General features: G+C 39.0%; 1 protein-coding gene across 1 annotated transcript in view; it reads left to right on the top strand.

Moving 5' to 3' along the window:
• The window catches only part of ZBBX (zinc finger B-box domain containing), a 508,142-nt gene that overhangs the window by 481,967 nt on the left and 1,779 nt on the right, over positions 1-24,396 (top strand). Inside the window, exon 20 of the mRNA XM_053711814.1 lies at positions 23,928-24,036. Coding sequence (XP_053567789.1) covers positions 23,928-24,036 — 109 coding nt within the window. The remainder of the gene's footprint in view (positions 1-23,927; positions 24,037-24,396) is intronic.

Below are 24,396 nucleotides of genomic sequence, written 5' to 3'. Positions count from 1 at the left end.
AGTGATAGCGACTGGTATCAGGCTTATTAATAGAGATACATACTCTTATAAAAGTGTATTTTAAAACGTTTGCTGGCATGTTTAATCGTTTTTTACATATGTTTGGTGATAAAACTTATTGGGGCCTAGTTTTTTTCCACATGGCTGGCTTGAATTTTGCCTAGAAACAGTTCCCTGAGGCTTCCCACTGTTGTGGGCCTATTTTGGCGTTTTTTTGCGCAGCAAAAATTACAGACACAGATATCCAGCTTCTTCCTGCATGATCCAGGACTTCTCTGAAGGGCTCAAAAGGCTTCAAAAGTCGTATTGAGGGAGGTAAAAAGCCACAGTAGAGCTGTGGCAGTTGTTGTGACTGTTTAAAAACGTTTTTGTCATTTGTTATTCCGTTTTTGGTATTAAGGGGTTAATCATCCATTTGCAAGTGGGTGCAATGCTCTGCTAACTTATTACATACGCTGTAAAAATTTTGTTAGTGTAACTGCATTTTTTCACTGTTATTTCAAAATTTGGGAAAATTTGTGTTTCTTAAAGGCGCAGTAACGTTTTTTATATTGCTTGTAAACTTGTTTTAAAGTGTTTTCCAAGCTTGCTAGTCTCATTGCTAGTCTGTTTAAACATGTCTGACACAGAGGAACCTACTTGTTCATTATGTTTGAAAGCCATGGTGGAGCCCCATAGGAGAATGTGTACTAAATGTATTGATTTCACCTTAAACAGTAAAGATCAGTCTTTATCTATAAAAGAATTATCACCAGAGGGTTCTGTCGAGGGGGAAGTTATGCCGACTAACTCTCCCCACGTGTCAGACCCTTCGCCTCCCGCTCAGGGGACGCACGCTAATATGGCGCCAATTACATCAGGGACGCCCATAGCGATTACCTTGCAGGACATGGCTGCAATCATGAATAATACCCTGTCAGAGGTATTATCTAGATTGCCTGAATTAAGAGCTCTGGGGTTAGGAGAGATACAGAGCGCGCAAATTCTGTTAGAGCCATGTCTGATACTGCGTCACAGTATGCAGAACATGAGGACGGAGAGCTTCAGTCTGTGGGTGACATCTCTGACTCAGGGAAACCTGATTCAGAGATTTCTAATTTTAAATTTAAGCTTGAGAACCTCCGTGTATTGCTTGGGGAGGTATTAGCTGCTCTGAATGACTGTAACACAGTTGCAATTCCAGAGAAATTGTGTAGGCTGGATAGATACTATGCGGTGCCGGTGTGTACTGACGTTTTTCCTATACCTAAAAGGCTTACAGAAATTAATAGCAAGGAGTGGGATAGACCCGGTGTGCCCTTTTCCCCACCTCCTATATTTAGAAAAATGTTTCCAATAGACGCCACTACACGGGACTTATGGCAGACGGTCCCTAAGGTGGAGGGAGCAGTTTCTACTTTAGCAAAGCGTACCACTATCCCGGTTGAGGACAGTTGTGCTTTTTCAGATCCAATGGATAAAAAAATTGGAGGGTTACCTTAAGAAAATGTTTATTCAACAAGGTTTTATTTTACAGCCCCTTGCATGCATTGCGCCTGTCACTGCTGCGGCGGCATTCTGGTTTAAGGCCATCCAGACAGCTCCATTGAATGAAATTATTGACAAGCTTAGAACACTTAAGCTAGCTAACTCATTTGTTTCTGATGCCATTGTTCATTTGACTAAACTAACGGCTAAGAATTCCGGATTCGCCATCCAGGCGCGTAGGGCGCTATGGCTTAAATCCTGGTCAGCTGACGTGACTTCAAAGTCTAAATTACTCAACATTCCTTTCAAGGGGCAGACCTTATTCGGGCCTGGCTTGAAGGAAATTATTGCTGACATTACTGGAGGCAAGGGTCATACCCTTCCTCAGGACAGGGCCAAATCAAAGGCCAAACAGTCTAATTTTCGTGCCTTTCGAAATTTCAAGGCAGGAGCTGCATCAACTTCCTCCGCTTCAAAACAAGAGGGAACTGTTGCTCATTCCAGACAGGCCTGGAAACCTAACCAGTCCTGGAACAAGGGCAAGGTGAGTGCAAAAATATAGCGCTAGTAGCTAAAGGAGACCTAAGCCACTCTAAGACAGTCACCCCAGGATTGTCACAAGTAGAACAAGATAGAAAGAATAAGAGGGCGCCAAAGCTAAGATCCCACCACACTTAGTCAAAAATGTATAAACAACAGAAGGCAAATTGATAACTTTACTTCACAATATTTAAAAATACAATTTATATAACAAATGGAAATATAATGTGTAAAAAGGGACGTCTCCCTTAATAAAAATAAATAAACTGGATTACCACCTTTAAAAAGATAAAAAGATAAAAAATATACTAAAGCTTGAAAAAATATAGTCATATATTCGATGAGCGTCAGTGATCCAGCGAAATTGGCTACACTTTTAGTGAGTAGCTACACTTTTGTAACAATGTTCCTTATATAGGCTGATTAAGGAAAAAATGTGTTACTGTCCATCAGATAGTTACAACATAGAGAAGTTGTATTCTTATTTCTTGTATGACCCCCTGTGATGTGGTTCAAACAGTCATAATACACACCTTAGAGTCAAATTTGATTGTACTCACAATTAATAGTTCAAAGTGATTATTATCTTTTTAGACTCACACTGTCGGAGATATGTCCAGGCAAGCGGTATCCTCCAATGCTGTGTTGCTCTTTACTTGCGTGGGCTGAACCCGGTCAGCGTGTATGGAAACTGCTTGTCACTCCGAACTCCTTGTGTGCTTGGTTGTTATTTTTAATTCCGAAGGCAAGATGAAATCCGCAGGCCCGCACTTAGCGTGGAACACAAATTTGACTCTAAGGTGTGTATTATGACTGTTTGAACCACATCACAGGGGGTCATACAAGAAATAAGAATACAACTTCTCTATGTTGTAACTATCTGATGGACAGTAACACATTTTTTCCTTGATCAGCCTATATAAGGAACATTGTTACAAAAGTGTAGCTACTCACTAAAAGTGTAGCCAATTTCGCTGGATCACTGACGCTCATCGAATATATGACTATTTTTTCAAGCTTTAGTATATTTTTTATCTTTTTATCTTTTTAAAGGTGGTAATCCAGTTTATTTATTTTTATTAAGGGAGACGTCCCTTTTTACACATTATATTTCCATTTGTTATATAAATTGTATTTTTAAATATTGTGAAGTAAAGTTATCAATTTGCCTTCTGTTGTTTATACATTTTTGACTAAGTGTGGTGGGATTTTAGCTTTGGCGCCCTCTTATTCTTTCTATCTGGAACAAGGGCAAGCAGGCCAGAAAGCCTGCTGCTGCCCCCAAGACAGCATGAAGGAACGCCCCCCTATCCGGAAACGGATCTAGTGGGGGGCAGACTTTCTCTCTTCGCCCAGGCGTGGGCAAGAGATGTTCAGGATCCCTGGGCGTTGGAGATCATATCTCAGGGATATCTTCTGGACTTCAAAGCTTCTCCTCCACAAGTGAGATTTCATCTTTCAAGGTTATCAGCAAACCAGATAAAGAAAGAGGCATTCCTAAGCTGTGTGCAAGACGACCTAATAATGGGAGTGATCCATCCAGTTCCGCGGACGGAACAAGGACAGGGATTTTTTTCAAATCTGTTTGTGGTTCCCAAGAAAGAGGGAACCTTCAGACCAATCTTGGATCTAAAGATCTTAAACAATTTCCTCAGAGTTCCATCATTCAAAATGGAAACTATTCGGACCATCCTACCCATGATCCAAGAGGGTCAGTACATGACCACAGTGGAGGATGCCTACCTTCACATACCGATTCACAAAGATCATCATCGGTTCCTAAGGTTTGCCTTTCTAGACAGGCATTACCAATTTGTAGCTCTTCCCTTCGGGTTGGCCACTGCCCCGAGAATTTTTACAAAGGTTCTGGGCTCACTTCTGGCGGTTCTAAGACCGCGAGGCATAGCGGTGGCTCCGTATCTAGACAACATCCTGATACAGGCGTCAAGCTTTCAAATTGCCAAGTCTCATACAGAGATAGTTCTGGCATTTCTGAGGTCGCATGGGTGGAAAGTGAATGTGGAAAAGAGTTCTCTATCACCACTCACAAGAGTCTCCTTCCTATGGACTCTTATAGATTCTGTAGAGATGAAAATTTACCTGACGGAGTCCAGGTTATCAAAACTTCTAAATGCTTGCCGTGTCCTTCATTCCATTCCACGCCCGTCAGTGGCTCAGTGCATGGAAGTAATCGGCTTAATGGTAGCGGCAATGGACATAGTGCCATTTGCGCGCCTGCATCTCAGACCGCTGCAATTATGCATGCTAAATCAGTGGAATGGGGATTACTCAGATTTGTCCCCTCTACTAAATCTGGATCAAGAGACCAGAAATTCTCTTCTCTGGTGGCTTTCTCGGGTCCATCTGTCCAAGGGTATGACCTTTCGCAGGCCAGATTGGACGATTGTAACAACAGATGCCAGCCTTCTAGGTTGGGGCGCAGTCTGGAACTCCCTGAAGGCTCAGGGATCGTGGACTCAGGAGGAGAAACTCCTCCCAATAAATATTCTGGAGTTAAGAGCAATATTCAAGGCTCTTCTAGCTTGGCCTCAGTTAGCAACACTGAGGTTCATCAGATTTCAGTCGGACAACATCACGACTGTGGCTTACATCAACCATCAAGGGGGAACCAGGAGTTCCCTAGCGATGTTAGAAGTCTCAAAGATAATTCGCTGGGCAGAGTCTCACTCTTGCCACCTGTCAGCGATCCACATCCCAGGCGTAGAGAACTGGGAGGCGGATTTTCTAAGTCGTCAGACTTTTCATCCGGGGGAGTGGGAACTCCATCCGGAGCTGTTTGCTCAACTGGTCCATCGTTGGGGCAAACCAGAACTGGATCTCATGGCGTCTCGCCAGAACGCCAAGCTTCCTTGTTATGGATCCAGGTCCAGGGACCCGGGAGCAAAGCTGATAGATGCTCTAGCAGCTCCTTGGTTCTTCAACCTGGCCTATGTGTTTCCACCGTTTCCTCTGCTCCCTCGACTGATTGCCAAAATCAAACAGGAGAGAGCATCAGTGATTCTGATAGCGCCTGCGTGGCCACGCAGGACCTGGTATGCAGACCTAGTGGACATGTGATCTCTTCCACCATGGACTCTGCCTCTGATGCAGGACCTTCTAATACAAGGTCCTTTCAATCATCCAAATCTAATTTCTCTGAGACTGACTGCATGGAGATTGAACGCTTGATTCTATCAAGGCGTGGCTTCTCCGAGTCAGTCATTGATACCTTAATACAGGCTCGGAAGCCTGTCACCAGGAAAATCTACCATAAGATATGGCGTAAATATCTTTATTGGTGTGAATCCAAGAGTTACTCATGGAGTAAGGTTAGGATTCCTAGGATATTGTCCTTTCTCCAAGAGGGTTTGGACAAAGGCTTATCAGCTAGTTCTTTAAAAGGACAGATCTCTGCTCTGTCTATTCTTTTGCACAAGCGTCTGGCAGAAGTTCCAGACGTCCAGGCATTTTGTCAGGCTTTGGTTAGGATTAAGCCTGTGTTTAAAACTGTTGCTCCCCCGTGGAGCTTAAACTTGGTTCTTAAAGTTCTTCAGGGAGTTCCTTTGAACCCCTTCATTCCATTGATATTAAACTTTTATCTTGGAAAGTTCTGTTTTTGATGGCTATTTCCTCGGCTCGAAGAGTCTCTGAGTTATCTGCCTTACATTGTGATTCTCCTTATCTGATTTTTCATTCAGACAAGGTAGTTCTGCGTACCAAACCTGGGTTTTTACCTAAGGTGGTTTCTAACAGGAATATCAATCAAGAGATTGTTGTTCCATCATTGTGTCCTAATCCTTCTTCAAAGAAGGAACGTCTTTTGCATAATCTGGACGTAGTCCGTGCCTTGAAGTTTTACTTACAGGCTACTAAAGATTTTCGTCAAACATCTGCCCTGTTTGTCATTTACTCTGGACAGAGGAGAGGTCAAAAAGCTTCGGCAACCTCTCTCTCCTTTTGGCTTCGGAGCATAATACGCTTAGCCTATGAGACTGCTGGACAGCAGCCCCCTGAAAGGATTACAGCTCATTCTACTAGAGCTGTGGCTTCCACCTGGGCCTTTAAAAATGAGGCCTCTGTTGAACAGATTTGCAAGGCTGCGACTTGGTCTTCGCTTCACACCTTTTCAAAATTTTACAAATTTGACACTTTTGCTTCTTCGGAGGCTGTTTTTGGGAGAAAGGTTCTACAGGCAGTGGTTCCTTCCGTTTAAGTTCCTGCCTTGTCCCTCCCATCATCCGTGTACTTTAGCTTTGGTATTGGTATCCCACAAGTAATGGATGATCTGTGGACTGGATACACTTAACAAGAGAAAACATAATTTATGCTTACCTGATAAATGTATTTCTCTTGTAGTGTATCCAGTCCACGGCCCGCCCTGTCCTTTTAAGGCAGGTCTAAATTTTAATTAAACTACAGTCACCACTGCACCCTATGGTTTCTCCTTTCTCGTCTTGTTTCGGTCGAATGACTGGATATGGCAGTGAGGGGAGGAGCTATATAGCAGCTCTGCTGTGGGTGATCCTCTTGCAACTTCCTGTTGGGAAGGAGAATATCCCACAAGTAATGGATGATCCGTGGACTGGATACACTACAAGAGAAATAAATTTATCAGGTAAGCATAAATTATGTTTTCAGCTATGATAGTGCTTCGAATGATGTGTTAGTGATGGTTTTAATGTTTAGCATATAGACATAGTTAGCAGAGACAGATCTTTAAAGTGAAGGTAAACTTTGGTGAATCAAAGCCCGTTTTTTAAAAATACTATTAAAAACAGGGGCACTTTCATTCATCAAAGTTTACAAAGCAGCTATTTTGAATAAAAACTTACCTTTTCTTTCATGTAATTGGCAAGAGTCCATGAGCTAGTGACATATGGGATATACAATCCTACAAGGAGGGGCAAAGTATCCCAAACCTCAAAATGCCTATAAATACACCCCTCACCACACCCACAATTCAGTTTTACAAACTTTGCCTCCTATGGAGGTGGTGAAGTAAGTTTGTGCAAAGATTTCTACGTTGATATGCGCTTCTCAGCATTGTTGAAGCCCGATTCCTCTCAGAGTACAGCGAATGTCAGAGGGACGTGAAGGGAGTATCACCTATTGAATACGATGATTTCTCTAACGGGGGTCTTTTTCATGGGTTCTCTGTTATCGGTCGTAGAGATTCATCTCCTACCTCCCTTTTCAGATCGACGATATACTCTCAAATTTACCATTACCTCTACTAATAACTGTTTTAGTACTGGTTTGGCTATCTGCTATATGTGGATGGGTGTCTTTTGGTAAGTTTGTTTTCAGTTATTTAAGACACTCTCAGCTATGGTTTGGCACTTTATGCATTTATATAAAGTTCTAAATATATGTATTGTACTTATATTTGCCATGAGTCAGGTTCATGTATTTCCTTCTGCAGACTGTCAGTTTCATATTTGGGAATATAAACACTTTAAGAAATTTATTTCTTACCTGGGGTTTAGTCTTTTTCAATTTGACTACTTTTTGCATTTGCGGGTATTAGGCCCGCGGGTGCGTCAAATGTTATTTATTACGTCATTTTTGGCGCGGGAAATTACGTTTTTGACGCAACTTCGTCATTTCCAGCGTCATACGTGACGTCAAGACCTTTCACACGGCAGCGTCATTAGTGACGCAAGTGTGTCATTTCCGGTCATTTTTGGCGTTACGTTACGTTGTGCGTCATACTTGGCGCCAATTTTTTCTTCATTATTTCAATACCCCATTGTTGTTTGCCTCCTGCTTTCCTTTCTATCAAGAGGCCTATGCTTTTGCATTTTTTCCCATTCCTGAAACTGTCATTTAAGGAAATAGATAATTTTGCTTTATATGTTGTTTTTTCTCTTACATTGAGCAAGATGTCCCAATCTGATCCTGCCTCTGAAGTTTCTGCTGGAACATTGCTGCCTGACATGGGTTCTACAAAAGCTAAGTGCATTTGTTGTAAAATTGTAGAAATTATTCCACCAAATGTCATTTGTAATAGTTGTCATGATAAACTTTTACATGCAGATAGTGTTTCTATCAGTAATAGTACATTGCCAGTTGCAGTTCCTTCAACTTCTAATGTGCATGATATACCTGTAAATTTTAAAGAATTTGTTTCTGAATCTATTATGAAGGCTTTGTCTGCATTTCCACCTTCTAATAAACGTAAAAGGTCTTTTAAAACTTCTCATTTAGCTGATGAAATTTCAAATGACCAACAACATAATAATTCATCCTCTTTTGATGAGGATCTGTCTGAAACAGAAGATCCTTCCTCAGATATTGACACTGACAAATCTACTTATTTATTTAAAATAGAGTATATGTGTTCTTTATTAAAAGAAGTGTTAATTACTTTGGATATTGAGGTAACCAGTCCTATTGACGTTCAGTCTAATAAACATTTAAATGCTGTTTTTAAACCTCCTGTGGTTTCCCCAGGTGTTTTTCCCATTCCTGAAGCTATTTCTGATATGATTTCTAGGGAATGGAATAAGCCAGGTACTTCCTTTATTCCTTCGTCAAGGTTTAAGAGATTGTATCCTTTACCAGCAAAATCTATAGAGTTTTGGGAAAAGATCCCCAAAGTTGATGGGGCTATTTCTACTCTTGCTAAACGTACAACTATTCCTATGGAAGATAGCACTTCCTTTAAGGATCCTTTAAATAGGAAGCTTGAATCTTATCTAAGGAAGGCCTATTTATATTCAGGTCATCTTCTCAGACCTGCTATTTCTTTAGGTGATGTTGCGGCTGCATCAACTTTTTGGTTGGAAAATTTAGCGCAACATGAATTGGATTCTGACATATCTAGCATTGTTCGCTTACTGCAACATGCTAATCATTTTATTTGTGATGCCATTTTTGATATTATCAAAATTGATGTTAGATCCATGTCTTTAGCTGTATTAGCTAGAAGAGCTTTGTGGCTTAAATCTTGGAATGCTGATATGACATCTAAATCTAGATTACTATCTCTTTCTTTCCAAGGTAATAATTTATTTGGTTCTCAGTTGGATTCTATTATTTCAACTATTACTGGAGGAAAAGGAGTTTTTTTGCCTCAGGATAAAAAAACTAAGGGTAAATCTAAGGCTTCTAACCGTTTTCGTTTTTTTCGTCAGAATAAGGAACAAAAACTCAATCCTCCTCCCAAGGAATCTGCTTCCAGTTGGAAGCCTTCCTCAAATTGTAATAAATCCAAGCCATTTAGGAAACCAAAGTCTGCCCCTAAGTCCGCATGAAGGTGCGGCCCTCATTCCAGCTCAGCTGGTAGGGGGCAGATTAAGGTTTTTCAAGGATTTTTGGATAAAATCTGTCCAAAATCATTGGATTCAGAGCATTGTCTCTCAAGGGTATTGAATAGGATTCAAAGTAAGACCTCCTGTGAGAAGATTTTTTCTCTCACACATCCCTGTAAATCCAGTAAAAGCTCAGGCTTTTCTTAAGTGTTTTTCAGACCTGGAGTCTTCAGGGGTAATCATGCCAGTTCCTCCTCAGGAACAAGGTTTGGGGTTTTATTCAAACCTATTCATTGTACCAAAGAAAGAAAATTTGTTCAGACCAGTTCTGGATCTGAAAATTTTGAATCGTTATGTAAGAGTACCAACTTTCAAGATGGTGACTATAAGGACTATTTTGCCTTTTGTTCAGCAAGGACATTATATGTCCACAATAGACTTGCAGGATGCATACCTTCATATTCCGATTCATCCAGAACACTATCAGTTTCTGAGATTCTCTTTTCTAGACAAGCATTACCAATTTGTTGCTCTTCCATTTGGCCTAGCAACAGCTCCAAGAATCTTTTCAAAGGTTCTGGGTGCCCTACTATCTGTAATAAGAGAACAGGGTATTGCGGTGTTTCCTTATTTGGACGATATCTTGGTACTAGCTCAGTCTTTACATACTGCAGAATCTCACACGAATCAACTAGTGTTGTTTCTTCGGAAACATGGTTGGAGGATCAATTTACCAAAAAGTTTCTTGATTCCTCAGACAAGGGTCACCTTTTTAGGCTTCCAGATAGATTCAGTGTCCATGACTCTGTCTCTAACAGACAAGAGACGTTTAAAATTGGTCGCAGCATGTCGGCTCCTTCAGTCTCAGTCATTCCCTTCAGTGGCTATGTGCATGGAAGTTTTAGGTCTCATGACTGCAGCATCGGACGCGATCCCCTTTGCATGTTTTCACATGAGACCTCTACAGCTTTGTATGCTGAATCAATGGTGCAGGGATTATACAAAGATATCACAATTAATATCCTTGAATCCCAATGTACGACACTCTCTGACATGGTGGATAGATCAACATCCTTTGGTTCAAGGGGCTTCTTTTGTTTGCCCAACCTGGACTGTGATCACAACAGATGCGAGTCTTTCAGGTTGGGGAGCTGTTTGGGGGTCTCTGACAGCACAAGGGGTTTGGAAATCTCAAGAGGCGAGATTACCAATAAATATTTTAGAACTCCGTGCAATTCTCAGATCTCTTCAGTTCTGGCCTCTACTAAAGAGAGAACCATTCATTTGTTTTCAGACAGACAATATCACAACTGTGGCTTATGTCAATCATCAGGGTGGGACTCACAGTCCCCAAGCTATGAAAGAAGTATCTCGGATACTTGCTTGGGCGGAATCCAGCTCCTGTCTAATCTCTGCGGTGCATATCCCAGGTGTAGACAATTGGGAGGCGGATTATCTCAGCCGCCAGACTTTACATCCAGGGGAGTGGTCTCTCCATCCAGATGTGTTTTCTCAGATTGTTCAGATGTGGGGGCTTCCAGAGATAGATCTCATGGCCTCTCATCTAAACAGGAAACTTCCCAGATACCTGTCCAGGTCCAGGGATGTTCAGGCGGAAGCAGTGGATGCACTGACACTTCCTTGGTGTTATCAACCTGCTTACATCTTCCCGCCTCTAGTTCTCCTTCCAAAAGTGATTTCCAAAATCATCATGGAACAGTCTTTTGTGTTGCTGGTGGCTCCAGCATGGCCACACAGGTTTTGGTATGCGGATCTGGTTCGGATGTCCAGTTGCCCACCTTGGCCACTTCCGTTATGGCCGGACCTACTATCTCAAGGTCCATTTTTCCATCAGGATCTCAAATCATTAAATTTGAAGGTATGGAAATTGAACGCTTAGTTCTAAGTCATAGAGGTTTCTCTGATTCACTGATTAATACTATGTTACAAGTTCGTAAATCTGTCTCTAGAAAGATTTATTATAGAGTTTGGAAGACTTACATTTCATGGTGTTCTCATAAATTCTCCTGGCATTCTTTTAGAATTCCTAGAATTTTGCAGTTTCTTCAGGATGGTTTGGATAAGGGTTTTCTCTGCAAGTCCCTTGAAAGGACAAATCTCCGCTCTTTCTGTTTTATTTCACAGAAAGATTGCTATACTTCCTGATATACACTGTTTTGTACAGGCTTTAGTTCGTATTAAGCCTGTCATTAAGTCAATTTCTCCTTCTTGGAGTCTTAATTTGGTTCTGAGGGCTTTACAGGCTCCTCCATTTGAACCTATGCATTCTTTGGACATTAAACTACTTTCTTGGAAAGTGTTGTTCCTTTTGGCTATCTCTTCTGCTAGAAGAGTTTCTGAGCTATCTGCTCTTTCTTGTGAGTCTCCTTTTCTGATTTTTCATCAGGATAAGGCAGTTTTGCGGACTTCTTTTCAATTTTTACCTAAGGTTGTGAATTCTAACAACATTAGTAGAGAAATTGTTGTCCCTTCTTTATGTCCTAATCCTAAGAATTCTTTGGAGAGAACCTTACATTCTTTGGATGTGGTAAGAGCTTTGAAATATTATGTGGAAGCTACTAAAAATTTCAGAAAGACTTCTAGTCTATTTGTTTTATTTTCTGGTCCTAGGAAAGGTCAGAAAGCTTCTGCTATTTCCTTGGCTTCTTGGTTGAAACTTTTGATTCATCAAGCTTATTTGGAGTCGGGTCAAACCCCGCCTCAGAGAATTACAGCTCGTTCTACTAGATCAGTCTCCACTTCATGGGCTTTTAAGAATGAAGCTTCAGTTGATCAGATTTGCAAAGCAGCCACTTGGTCCTCTTTGCATACATTTACTAAATTCTACCATTTTGATGTATTTGCTTCTTCGGAAGCAGTTTTTGGTAGAAAAGTTCTTCAGGCAGCTGTTTCAGTTTGATTCTTCTGCTTTTTGATTTAAGTTTTTTTCTTTCAAAAGTGAAAATAAACTTATTTTTGGGTTGTGGATTATTTTCTCAGCGGAATATGGCTGTTTTTGTTTTATTTCCCTACCTCTCTAGTGACTCTTGAGTGGAAGACTCCACATCTTGGGTATTGATATCCCATATGTCACTAGCTCATGGACTCTTGCCAATTACATGAAAGAAAACATAATTTATGTAAGAATTTACCTGATAAATTCATTTCTTTCATATTGGCAAGAGTCCATGAGGCCCACCCTTTTTATGGTGGTTATGATTTTTTGTATAAAGCACAATTATTTCCAAATTTCCTTTGTTGATGCTTTCTACTCCTTTCTTTATCACCCCACTGCTTGGCTATTCGTTAAACTGAATTGTGGGTGTGGTGAGGGGTGTATTTATAGGCATTTTGAGGTTTGGGAAACTTTGCCCCTCCTGGTAGGATTGTATATCCCATATGTCACTAGCTCATGGACTCTTGCCAATATGAAAGAAATGAATTTATCAGGTAAATTCTTACATAAATTATGTTTTTTCCTTTTCACAGCTACAGCAGTTTACCCCTCCTGGAAATTCTCTCTTCACACCTCAGCAATGACTAATCCGGCTTCCTCCAATCACAGCATAACCTCAGGCAATAACCACCCTGGGGGGAAAGCTGTGATTGGAGGAAGCAGGATTATTCATTGCTGAGGTGTGAAGAGAGGATTCCAGGAGGGGTAAACTGCTGTAGCTGTGAATAGAAAAAAAGGTAAGTTTTTAAAGGGATAGGAAAGTCAAAATTAAACTTTCATGATTCAGATAGAGCAGGCAATTTTAAACAACTTTCTAATTTGCTGCTATCATCAAATTTTCTTCATTCTCTTGGTATCTTGATTTGAAAATCAAGAATGTAAGCATAGGAGCTGGCCCATTTTTGGTTCAGCACCTAGGTAGCACTTTCTGATTAGTGTCTAAATGTAGCCACCCAATCAGCAAGCACTACCCAGGTGCTGAATGAAAAATGGGCTGGCTTCTAAGCTTACTTTCAAATAAAGATAGCAAGAGAACAAAGAAAAATTGATAATAGGAGTAAATTAGAAAGTTGCTTAAAATTGCATGCTCTATCTGAATCGTGAAAATTTAATTTTGACTATACTATCCCTTTAATCAAAACGGCTGCTTTGTTTTTAATAGTATTTTTAAAAAAACGGATTTCATTCACCAAAGTTTACCTTCACTTTAATGTAATAGATTTAAAATATCTGAACTAGCAAGAAGAAGCAGAAGAGAGAGCGCACAAAATGTTGGAGGCAGCTATGGAGCTGTGCTTCTCTGAAAAGGCAAAGGAAAGATAAGAAGTTGGAATGTTGTTGTTTTTTCTGATTTATTTATATTTTAATTAGACATTATGAGATTAATTAGAGAGTCATAATAATGATTTCTGGTAGCATTCAGTGACCATAAATGGCAGGCTTGTCGTAAGCTGTAAAGTTAAGAAGTTTTAGCTAGCCAGATTTACTTTAATTAGGAGAGATTAAAGGGGCATTAAACACTAAATAAATACTAGATATAATGATGCATTCAAAGAAAATATTAGTTTGAGAATAACACACAGATGTATTTTTTAAAGTGTCATTAGCTGTTTAACCCTTTAATGACCACAGCACTTTTCTATTTTCTGTCCGTTTGGGACCAAGGCTATTTTTACATTTTTGCGGTGTTTGTGTTTAGCTGTAATTTTCCTCTTACTCATTTACGGTACCCACACATATTATATACCGTTTTTCTCGCCATTAAATGGACTTTCTCAAGATATCATTATTTGCATCATATCTTATAATTTGCTATAAAAAAATATTATAAAATATGAGAAAAAAAAATGGAAAAAAACACACTTTTTCTAACTTTGACCCCCAAAATCTGTTACACATCTACAAACACCAAAAAACACCCATGCTAAATAGTTTCTAAATTTTGTCCTGAGTTTAGAAATACCCAATGTTTACATGTTCTTTGCTTTTTTGCAAGTTATAGGGCCATAAATACAAGTTACACTTTACTATTTCCAAACCACTTTTTTTCAAAATTAGCGCTAGTTACATTGGGACACTGATATCTTTTAGGAATCCCTGAATATCCATTGACATGTACATATTTTTTTTTAGAAGACATCCCAAAGTATTGATCTAGGTCCATTTTGGTATATTTCATGCCACCATTTCACCGCCAAATGAGATCAAATAAAAAAAATTGTTCACTTTTTCACATTTTTTTTCACAAACTTTAGGTTTCTCACTGAAATTATTTGCAAACAACGTGTGCAATTGTGGCACAAATGGTTGTAAATGCTTCTCTGGGATCCCCTTTGTTCATAAATAGCAGACATATATGGCTTTGGCATTTTTTTTTGGCAATTAGAAGGCCGCTAAATGCCACTGCGCACCACACGTGTATTATGCCCAGCAGTGAATGGGTTAATTAGGGAGCATGTAGGGAGCTTCTAGGGTTAATTTTAGCTTTAGTTTAGTGTAGTAGACAACCCCAAGAATGGATCTAGGCCCATCTTGGTATATTTCATCCCACCATTTCACCGCCAAATGCGATCAAATAAAAAAAATCGTTCACTTTTTCACAATTTTAGGTTTCTCACTGAAATTATTTACAAACAGGCTGTGCAATTATGGCACAAATGGTTGTAAAAGCTTCTCTGGGATCCCCTTTCTTCATAAATAGCAGACATATATGGCTTTGGTATTGCTTTTTGGTAATTAGAAGGCCACTAAATGCCACTGCGCACAACACATGTATTATGCCCAGCAGTGAAGGGGTTAATTAGGGAGCTTGTAGGGAGCTTGTAGGGTTAAGTTTAGCTTTAGTGTAGTGTAGTAGACAACCCAATGTATTGATCTAGGCCTATTTTGGTATATTTCATGCCACCATTTCCCAGCCAAATGCGATCAAATAAAAAAAAATCGTTCACTTTTTCACAAACTTTAGATTTCTCACTGAAATTATTTACAAACAGGCTGTGCAATTATGGCACAAATGGTTGTACATGCTGCTCTGGGATCCCCTTTGTTCATAAATAGCAGACATATATGGCTTTGGCGTTGCTTTTTGGTAATTAGAAGGCCACAAAATGCCGCTGCGCATCACACGTGTATTATGGCTAGCAGTGAAGGGGTTAATTAGGTAGCTTGTAGGGAGCTTGCAGGGTTAATTTTAGCTTTAGTGTAGAGATCAGCCTCCCACCTGACACATCAGACCCCCTGATCCCTCCTAAACAGTGCTCTTCCCTCCCCCACCCCACAATTGTCCCCGCCATCTTAAGTACTGGCAGAAAGTCTGCCATTACTAAAATAAAAGGTATTTTTAAAAAATATATATTTTTTTTAGCATATTTACATATGCTGATGTGTAGAATTTGCCCCTTAGCCCCCGACCTCCCTGAAACCCCCCAAACAGCTCTCTAACCCTCCCCCTCTACCTTACTGGGAGCCATCTTGGGTACTGGCAGTACCCAGTTTCTGCAAAAAAAAATTTGTTTTTTTTTCTGAAGTGTAGCTTCCCGCCCCCAAAGAACAACCCCCCTCCACCTCCCAGATCACTTCGATTTTTCCAATTATTAATTTTTACCCAACTTTTATTTTCAAGTGTTTTCTGTAGTGTAGCCGTTCCCACCCGCATCCACCCCGTGCACGCGTTTTATATTACCATCTCAAAGTGTTAAATGTCCCTTAAGCAAATACAAATGTTTTGGGGATATAGTACAGAAGTAATCTGACTTGTGCTGGTAAACTAGTGAGCCTTTTGCACCAACTACTGCTTTACTAAAACCAGTCTGTCAGTGATGTATTACAAACATGTCTGTGACGATTAGGCCTTTCCACCCAACTGTCACAATGGGAAGGGTGTGGGCATGAAGGGGTTAATAGCAATAAACCTCTGGTTCCCTTACCTTTAACTCTACACAGGACCTGAAAGGGACACCAAATTAACCCCCAAATCCTGCCTACACCACCCAGGTTATCAATGCTGCCACCACCAAGAATTCTGAATTAAGGGTGTCTTGGAAAAAGAAGAATAAGTGCAAAGATACAATGATTTGAAATAAAATAGGAAATAAAATAAAACACAATACCTATATAATTATTATCCAGATTCCAGTAGGTTTGTGGAGAACTCCTTTAGATGTTAACTGCTTCTTGTCCCAGGCTAGTTCTGCCTAAGTTTTGTGCTACATACAATTATATCTCAGTGTTTTCTTTGTCTTGTCAAGACCACCGCCCTTGCTTTAATTTACAATTCTGTAAACATTCTATAAAAGGCAAACCATTGAACAAGAGAAAGGGGGGAGGGGAGTCTTAAGACCACAGCATTCCTGAACAAACACAGATTTTACACAAAGAAAGAGAAGTTAAGATTAACCTGGCAATGCTGAGATATACCACCTCTGCTGGGTAGCTAATCCAGGTATTAACTAATCCTCATGAACGTATCATGACAATGTCCTGAAGATTATATTATTCCGAAGATTGTATTTTACTAAGTACAATTGAGATATATACTTTATTCCCTTAAAAAGACATGCACGTGAAAATTATACTTTCAGCATTCAGATAAAATTTCCTTTTATTATCACATTTACTTCACTTTCTTAGTAGATAAAGGATAGTCCCCAGCACACAATAGGTAAATTCAGGCAATTTAATCACATAAAAATAGCAATGTTTCGGGGTCGCAGCCCCTTATTCATGCTTAACACTATTACATTAACAGAGTGGCTTTTAAATGTTTTCAATTTGGCACCATATTGAACCCAACAGGAGTGGTATAGACAGGGAGAGCCTCTTGAAACAAAGAGAGATGTGGTGGATCCACATATTGGAAACATTAAAACCTAGGGGCCTTAATAGGGATTATGACCTGTCCTGTTTCTTTTTAATAATTGCTACAGTTGTTATGCATTTCTTTCTAACATAATGGTTTTCCATACAGCATCATATAACAGTTTTTAATTATTTTTTTAATTTATTTTCAAGTGTGAAGTAATTTCTAATATATAGTGATTGAGTTAAATGAATAAATATAATAAAGTAGTAATTATAAGGGCATTTTTGCATGAAATATCCGTTAGTTGCCACTAGAGGGAGCTGTCTCTATTCCTGGCGCAATGGGGCCAAATTGAAAAAAACATTTAAAAGCCACTCTGTTAATGTAATAGTGTTAAGCATGAATAAGTGGCTGCAACCCCGAAACTTTTTTATTTATTTTTTTGCTATTGTGTGCTGGGGACTATCCTTTATCTACTTTGACTGTTGGGGGACCTGGCAGTGTCCTCAGGTCTTGCGTGCACTCCTCATACACTGTGCTGTTCTCTTCCTCTTCCACTTTGAGAAATTCTACTGCTGAGTTAACCTGCACATAGAGGATAAATAAATATGCAGACTGGCAATAATGAATCACAAGGAACTGATGGCAGCATTATGTTTGCCTATACTGATGTTGATGCTGCGAGGATCACAGCCCTTACAAAGGGTTCAAGGGATTTCTTAAGACCAACACCTGGGGAAGCTGTGAGTAAGGAATATGAGGCTTTGAAAGTGAAACAGATGAAATTGGAGCTACACGCTACTACATTAGCGGAGTACTGCAGAGTTAGAAGGATCCCAAGAGCCCTTCGAATGAGTACTTGTCCCACTTTGTTAAACAACAATAAAACATACTGCGACAAATTCGAAGCTATCCTCAACAAGTGCTCGTACGACCTTATGGTATGGACGGTTGAGTCATTACAAAGAGAAATGGGGATCCAGGAGGATACCATCAAAAAACATAGAGAGGAGCTGCTTACCTCTATGTTGATGGAAGATTTCGAAAAAATGGAGAAGAGGATCGATTTGAAAATACAGGATGAACAGAAGGTCATTAAAGAAACTAAGAGATCTAAATTTCAGAGAGACAAGGAGGATTATCGTCTAGGCAATGTCTATCGTTGGCGTACTGGTAACCATGGCAATCGACGAGCACAGGGACCCAGGGGGAGACGCAGATACAACCAGCGTAAGCAACGTCATGGAGGAGCGACAGGGGATTCCAGTGCATCGGAGACGTCATCACAAGGATCCTCCCCTTTGGAGTCGTCCAGTGGCGAGGAGAACGCCGGAACTGCAGAGCGGGCCGCAAACACCATGGGAGCAGCAAACAATGTGCGCAGATCAGAGCGCAAGAAGGTGTCGAAAAGGCATTAGTACACCGCATTGCCAGTACAGAGGTAAACGAAGAGGGGCATGACACTGTAATTAACACCTCAGAATACACTTTAACAGATAAAGAACTTGACTTGTTAAATAAGGGACTGTCATATTGCCCATACCTTAATATGGACTTCTTTGAAATAGATAAGGATCTTCAGAAATTATATCGTAATATTAAAGTAAAAGTATGGTTCAAGAATGATAATTGTTCTGTTAATATGAGTGTGATTACTAATGAGTGGTCTTTGCAAAATCTAGGCTTATGCAAAAAGGGCACATTTAACCCCAATATTAATAACCATAGCGTTAACACATTCATTAATTTAATTCAGAATGGGGTTGTTCGCCTTAAGGATGAGTATAAAAACAAGGACCATACTAAAGTGTGGCATAAAGGCAACAGAATCAATCTAACCAATTTCTCTAGGGATGACTAATACTTTGGAGGGTTTGAAGAAAAACTGTAAAGTTATCTTTAAGGGGGCTGACAAGGGAGGGGCCACTGTTATTTTAGATATATTTTATTATGTTCAGGAGATACTGTCCCAATTGGGAGACAGCAGTACCTATAAAACATTAAAAAGTAATCCCTTGGTCAACATACAAAAGGAAATCATGACTATTTTACAGAGAGCCCTAGATATCGGCATTATAGATACAAAACTAATGTATTTTCTATATGTTACTTCCCCACGTAACCCTATTTTCTATACAGTCCCCACGGTCCATAAAGATAGCCAGAAACCGCCAGGCAGGCCAATAGTCTCTAGTGTAGACTCCATCTACACCAATATTTCAAAATTTATTGATAAGATTCTCCAGCCAGAGGTGGTTAAAATGGCGAGCTATCTCAAGGATACCAACCATTTTTTGGAAAAAGCTAAAGCACTTGAGTTCCCTAGTGACAACTACCTCTTGTTCACCATGGATGTCAGAAGTTTATATACCTCTATCAAGCATGAAACTGCTATAGGGGTTATTAAGAAAAACCTATTGGTGAACAAGAGGTATAGTCAGGAACAGGTTGTCTTCATTGAGGAGCTACTTAGCCTTATCTTATATTGGAACTATTTGCTTTTTCAGGACCAATGGTATGTGCAAACCAAGGGGACTGCCATGGGTTCCAACGTGGCCCCATCATACGCCAACCTCTCTATGAATGAGGTGGAGGAAAGCATCGTCTATCAAAACAAACTATTTAGACAATATGGAGCCACCTGGTGGCGGTATATAGACAATATATTTGGCTTATGGTGGGGAGACGTGGAATCCCTGATGCAGTTTGTAGGAGAGTTGAACTCTGAGGTGAAGGTCCTGGAATTATAGTGAGGAATCCACTATATTCAAAAATAATCTTCTACAGTATAGCAGTTTTTACCCTAGGACATTGGTGGATTCATTACCCAGAAGCCAGTTCCTCAGGGTTAACAGAATTGTAAGTAACAAGGATAGACAAACAACCAGATTGAAAGAAATGACAACAAAATTCACAGATAGGGGTTACCCACGTAAATTATTAGACAACACTATAGACACTTTAGACAAGATCGCTACTAAAACATCTAAAACTAACGATAACAGGATGGTATCCATAAGTCAGTATAATCCTTTAAGTGGAAAAATTGCTAAGCTCATTCGCCAAAGGGGATGTAATTCCCCTTAAGGGATGTAATAAAGATATAGTGCAATTCAGGGATCCTCCACTCATGGTCCATAAAAGGGTGAAGAGTCTTAGAGATCACCTTATAAGAACGGATATAGGTTCTAATAAAGAATTTAAACAGTCTGTTTTAGGCAGTAGAAGGATGGGGACTTTTCCCTGTTTAAATTGCATGAGCTGCAATTCCATTATTAAGGGTGCCAATTTTCATCATCCACACAGTGGAAAGAAGTATAGCATAAAAGGTTTTTTTTACTTGCGAGACTACTCATGTGGTCTACCTTATTAAGTGTCCCTGTTCTATGGTCTATATCGGGAAAACGACCCGTAAGGCCAGGGATCGCATGAGCCAACATCAATCTAATATTAGATGTAAGAACTTAGACTTAGAGGCTCCCCTCTCTGGTCACTTCCTGGAAAAAGGGCATAGTATTAGCCAGCTTAGGTGGCAGATTATAGATCATATTGAACCCAACAGGAGTGGTATAGACAGGGAGAGCCTCTTGAAGCAAAGAGAGATGTGGTGGACCACATATTGGAAACATTAAAACCTAGGGGCCTTAATAGGGATTATGACCTGTCCTGTTTCTTTTAATAATTGCTACAGTTGTTATGCATTTCTTTCTAACATAATGGTTTTCCATACAGCATCATATAACAGTTTTTAATTAATTTTTTAAGGGCATTTTTGCATAACTACGGATGAAATATCCTTTAGTTGCCACTAGAGGGAGCTAAGTCTCCATTTCTGGCGCAATGGCGCCAAATTGAAAACATTTAAAAGCCACTCTGTTAATGTAATAGTGTTAAAGGGACATTAAACACTTTGAGATGGTAATATAAAATGATAAATTATATATATAAAACAGCTCTGCAATATACTTTCATTATTTATTTTGTCCTCTTTGCCTGTAATTCCATTCTGAAATTGTGAGCTTTTCAGTTCCTGTTAGAAATGGAAGTGCAGAACACTGTTAAATCCAGCACAACCATTGGCTGCATACTCTAATGACCTATGTATAACTGTCCCTAATTGGCCACAGCAGAGAAGGTAACACAAGTTACAACATGGCAGCTCCCAGTGTTTTATAGACACTAAAAATTTACACTTATTTTGTCACTTTTTAAACAACTAATGAAGCTTTGAAAAATACATCTACATGTTAGTCATGGACTAATCTTTTCTTTGAATGCATCATTCTATCTAGCATGTATTTAGTGTTTAATGTCCCTTTAAGCATGAATAAGGGGCTGCAACCCCGAAACGTTGCTATTTTTGTGTGAATAAATTGCCTGAATTCACCTATTGTCTGCTGGGGACTATCCTTTATCTACTTTGACTGTTGGGGGACTTGGCAATGTCCTCAGGTCTTGCGTGCATTCCTCATACACTGTGCTGTTCTCTTCCTCTTCCACTTTGAGTACTTCACTCTCTTGGTATCCTCCTATGAACAACTTACCAAGGTATACTCAGGTGTGTGCATGTGTTTTAAGCACTATTCTGCAGCAGTATTTGCAATGTACATGCTTAGGAGCCTATATAAGTATGCTATTCAACTAAGTATACCAAGAGAACAAACTAAATTTGATAGCAGAAGTAAATTGAACTTTTTTTTTCTTTGTAATTGCAAGCTACATCTGAATCATAAAATTTTAATTCTGAATGTCATTATTTTTATGTGCATTTAAAAGTATGCCTTCTCGTGCAATTCTTCTTTCGCATGAATTATCTACAATAAAACAAATGACTTATAAATGTTAAATAAAGTTAAAATTAGTAGCTGAATTTCAGATTCAAATTAAACATATTCAGAACTTTATATATTAATTATGAATATTGTGATGCATTTTATATTGCTGAAAAAAGTTGTGACATTTTAGCAAGCAATGTTTTATACTGGAAATTTAAAAGAACATAAAACTCTAAATGAAACATTCATGATTTGTTCTCTTGGTATCCTTCAATATTGGTAGACTCAGTAGGAACAATACAGTACTGACAGTGAACTGGTGGTTAGTGACTACGTAAATATACCTCATGTCATTGGCTTACCAGATGTGTTCGACTAGGTCCCAGTAGTTCATATTTCTGCTCTTGCGCTGACTTTAACTATGTATGTAATCCCTTTACAGGGGTTAAACATAGTTACATGCAAGCAATAGTGCAATAATAAAGTACTCTTAACACATTACAGCATTTTCTTTTTGCACTTGTATATTCCTTTAAAGGGACAGTCTACTCCAGAATTGTTATTGTTTAAAAAGATAGCTAATCACTTTATTACCCATTCCGCAGTTTTGCATAACCAACACAGTTATATAAATATACTTTTTACCTCTGTAATTACCTTGTATCTAAGCCTCTGCAAACTGACCCCTTATCTCAGTTATTTGGACAGACTTGCATTTTAACAACTCAGTGCTGACTCATAAAAAACTCTACGGGAGTGAGCACAATCTTATCTATATGGCACAAGTGAACTAGCACTGTCTAGTTGTTAAAAACTGTGAAAATACACTGAGATAAGAGGCAGCCTTCAAGGGCTTAGAAATTTAGCGTATGAGCCAACCTAGGTTTAGCTTTCAACAAAGAATATAAAGAGAACAAATCAAATTTGATGATAAAAGTAAAATGGAAAGTTGTTTAAAATTGCATGCCCTATCTGAATCATGAAAGTTTTATTTTGACTACACTGTCTATTTAAGGACTGATTTTCTTCCATTATATATAAATAAAAGTGCTATTATTATTATCAGGTATTTGTAGATCGCCAAAGGTTCTGCAGCGCTAATAGTCTACTTCCTTCATGGAAGACTTTCTTAAGGGAACATGAAACAAACTTTTTCTTTTATGATTCAGACAAAGCATGTGATTTTAAACTATTTGCTAATTTTCTTAAATTATCTAATATGTTTTATTCTCCAGGTATCCTTACTTGAAATGTATGCCTAGGTAGGCTCAGGAGCAACAATGCACTACCAGGAGGTAGCTGCTGATTGGTTATTGCACACTTATGCCTCTTGCCCCTGGTTCACCTAATATATTCAGCTAGTTCCCAGTAGTGTATTGCTGCTCCTTCATCAAAGTATACATAAAGAAAAAAACTGATTTGATAATAGAAGTTCATTTGAAAGTTGTTAAAAATTACATACTCTGAATCATGAAAGAAAGAAAATTGGGTTGTATTTCCCTTTAAAGGGACATTAAACACTTTGAGATGGTAATATAAAATGATAAACAAAACTCTGCAATATACTTTCATAATTTATTTTGTCCCCTTTTCCTGTAATTACATTCTGAAATTGTGAGCTTTTCAGTTCCTGTTAGAAATGGAAGTGCAGAACACTGTTATATTTCACACAGCCATTGGCTGCACACACTAGTGACCTATTTATAACTGTCCCTAATTGGCCACCAAAGGGAAGGTACCCTATGTTACAAAATGGCAGCTCCCATTGTTTTATAGACACTAAAACTTTACACTTATTGTTGTCAATATAACTAATGAAACTTTAAAAAATACATCTGTGTGTTGTTCTCAAACTAATCTTTTCTTTGAATGCATCATTCTATCTTGCATTTATTTAGTGTTATATGTCCCTTTAACAGTGAATTACCCTAGCTGGTAGAGATGATCTAGGCTTTCTCTAGAATTATACAGTGTGAAGGCTGATTGTCTCTGCCAGCTAGTGTGGAAGCTGTTTCAAGTCAGGCTTACCAAATGTTTCAACCTTCTGTCCATGTCTGAGATATGTTTTAAACACTTTTCTGAGTGTCAGCTGTCTTTCCAAATGGGATTCAATATTAATATTAATTATATTACAGATAAAAAGAAAAAACAGCCTCAGGAGCTTGTTCCATCTGTCAGGTCCAGCAAAAAATGTACAGAATTTAGTCAAAAGAAACAAGTAAAGGAACACACAAACACAGATTGGTAAGTCACCAAAGTCATATGTAAATCTTTGTTTAAAATTCACTTTTTTATGTTCAGTACATATGGGATTTAGAAACAAATCTTAAAACATAAAAGTGTATGTTTGAGTTTTATTGAAAAGCCCTGCAAAAATAATCAAGTCAACACTCAAGTCAAAATAAACTTTTTATGATTCAGACAGAAAATTCAGTTTTACGACACTTTCCAATTTACCTTCATTATCAAGTTTTGCACAGTCTCTATATATACACACTTTCTGGGGAGCAAACTCCTACTGTGCACACGCTCACAACATGATACAGGGGGTCGCTGTGCACACGCTCACAACATGATACAGGGGTTCGCAAAAATACATTTGCC

Source organism: Bombina bombina, chromosome 4, assembly GCF_027579735.1.
Source record: "Bombina bombina isolate aBomBom1 chromosome 4, aBomBom1.pri, whole genome shotgun sequence".
Classification (NCBI taxonomy): Eukaryota; Metazoa; Chordata; class Amphibia; order Anura; family Bombinatoridae; genus Bombina; species Bombina bombina.
Note: the sequence above shows the minus strand (reverse complement) of the source record. Positions and strands in the feature narration are given on the sequence as shown.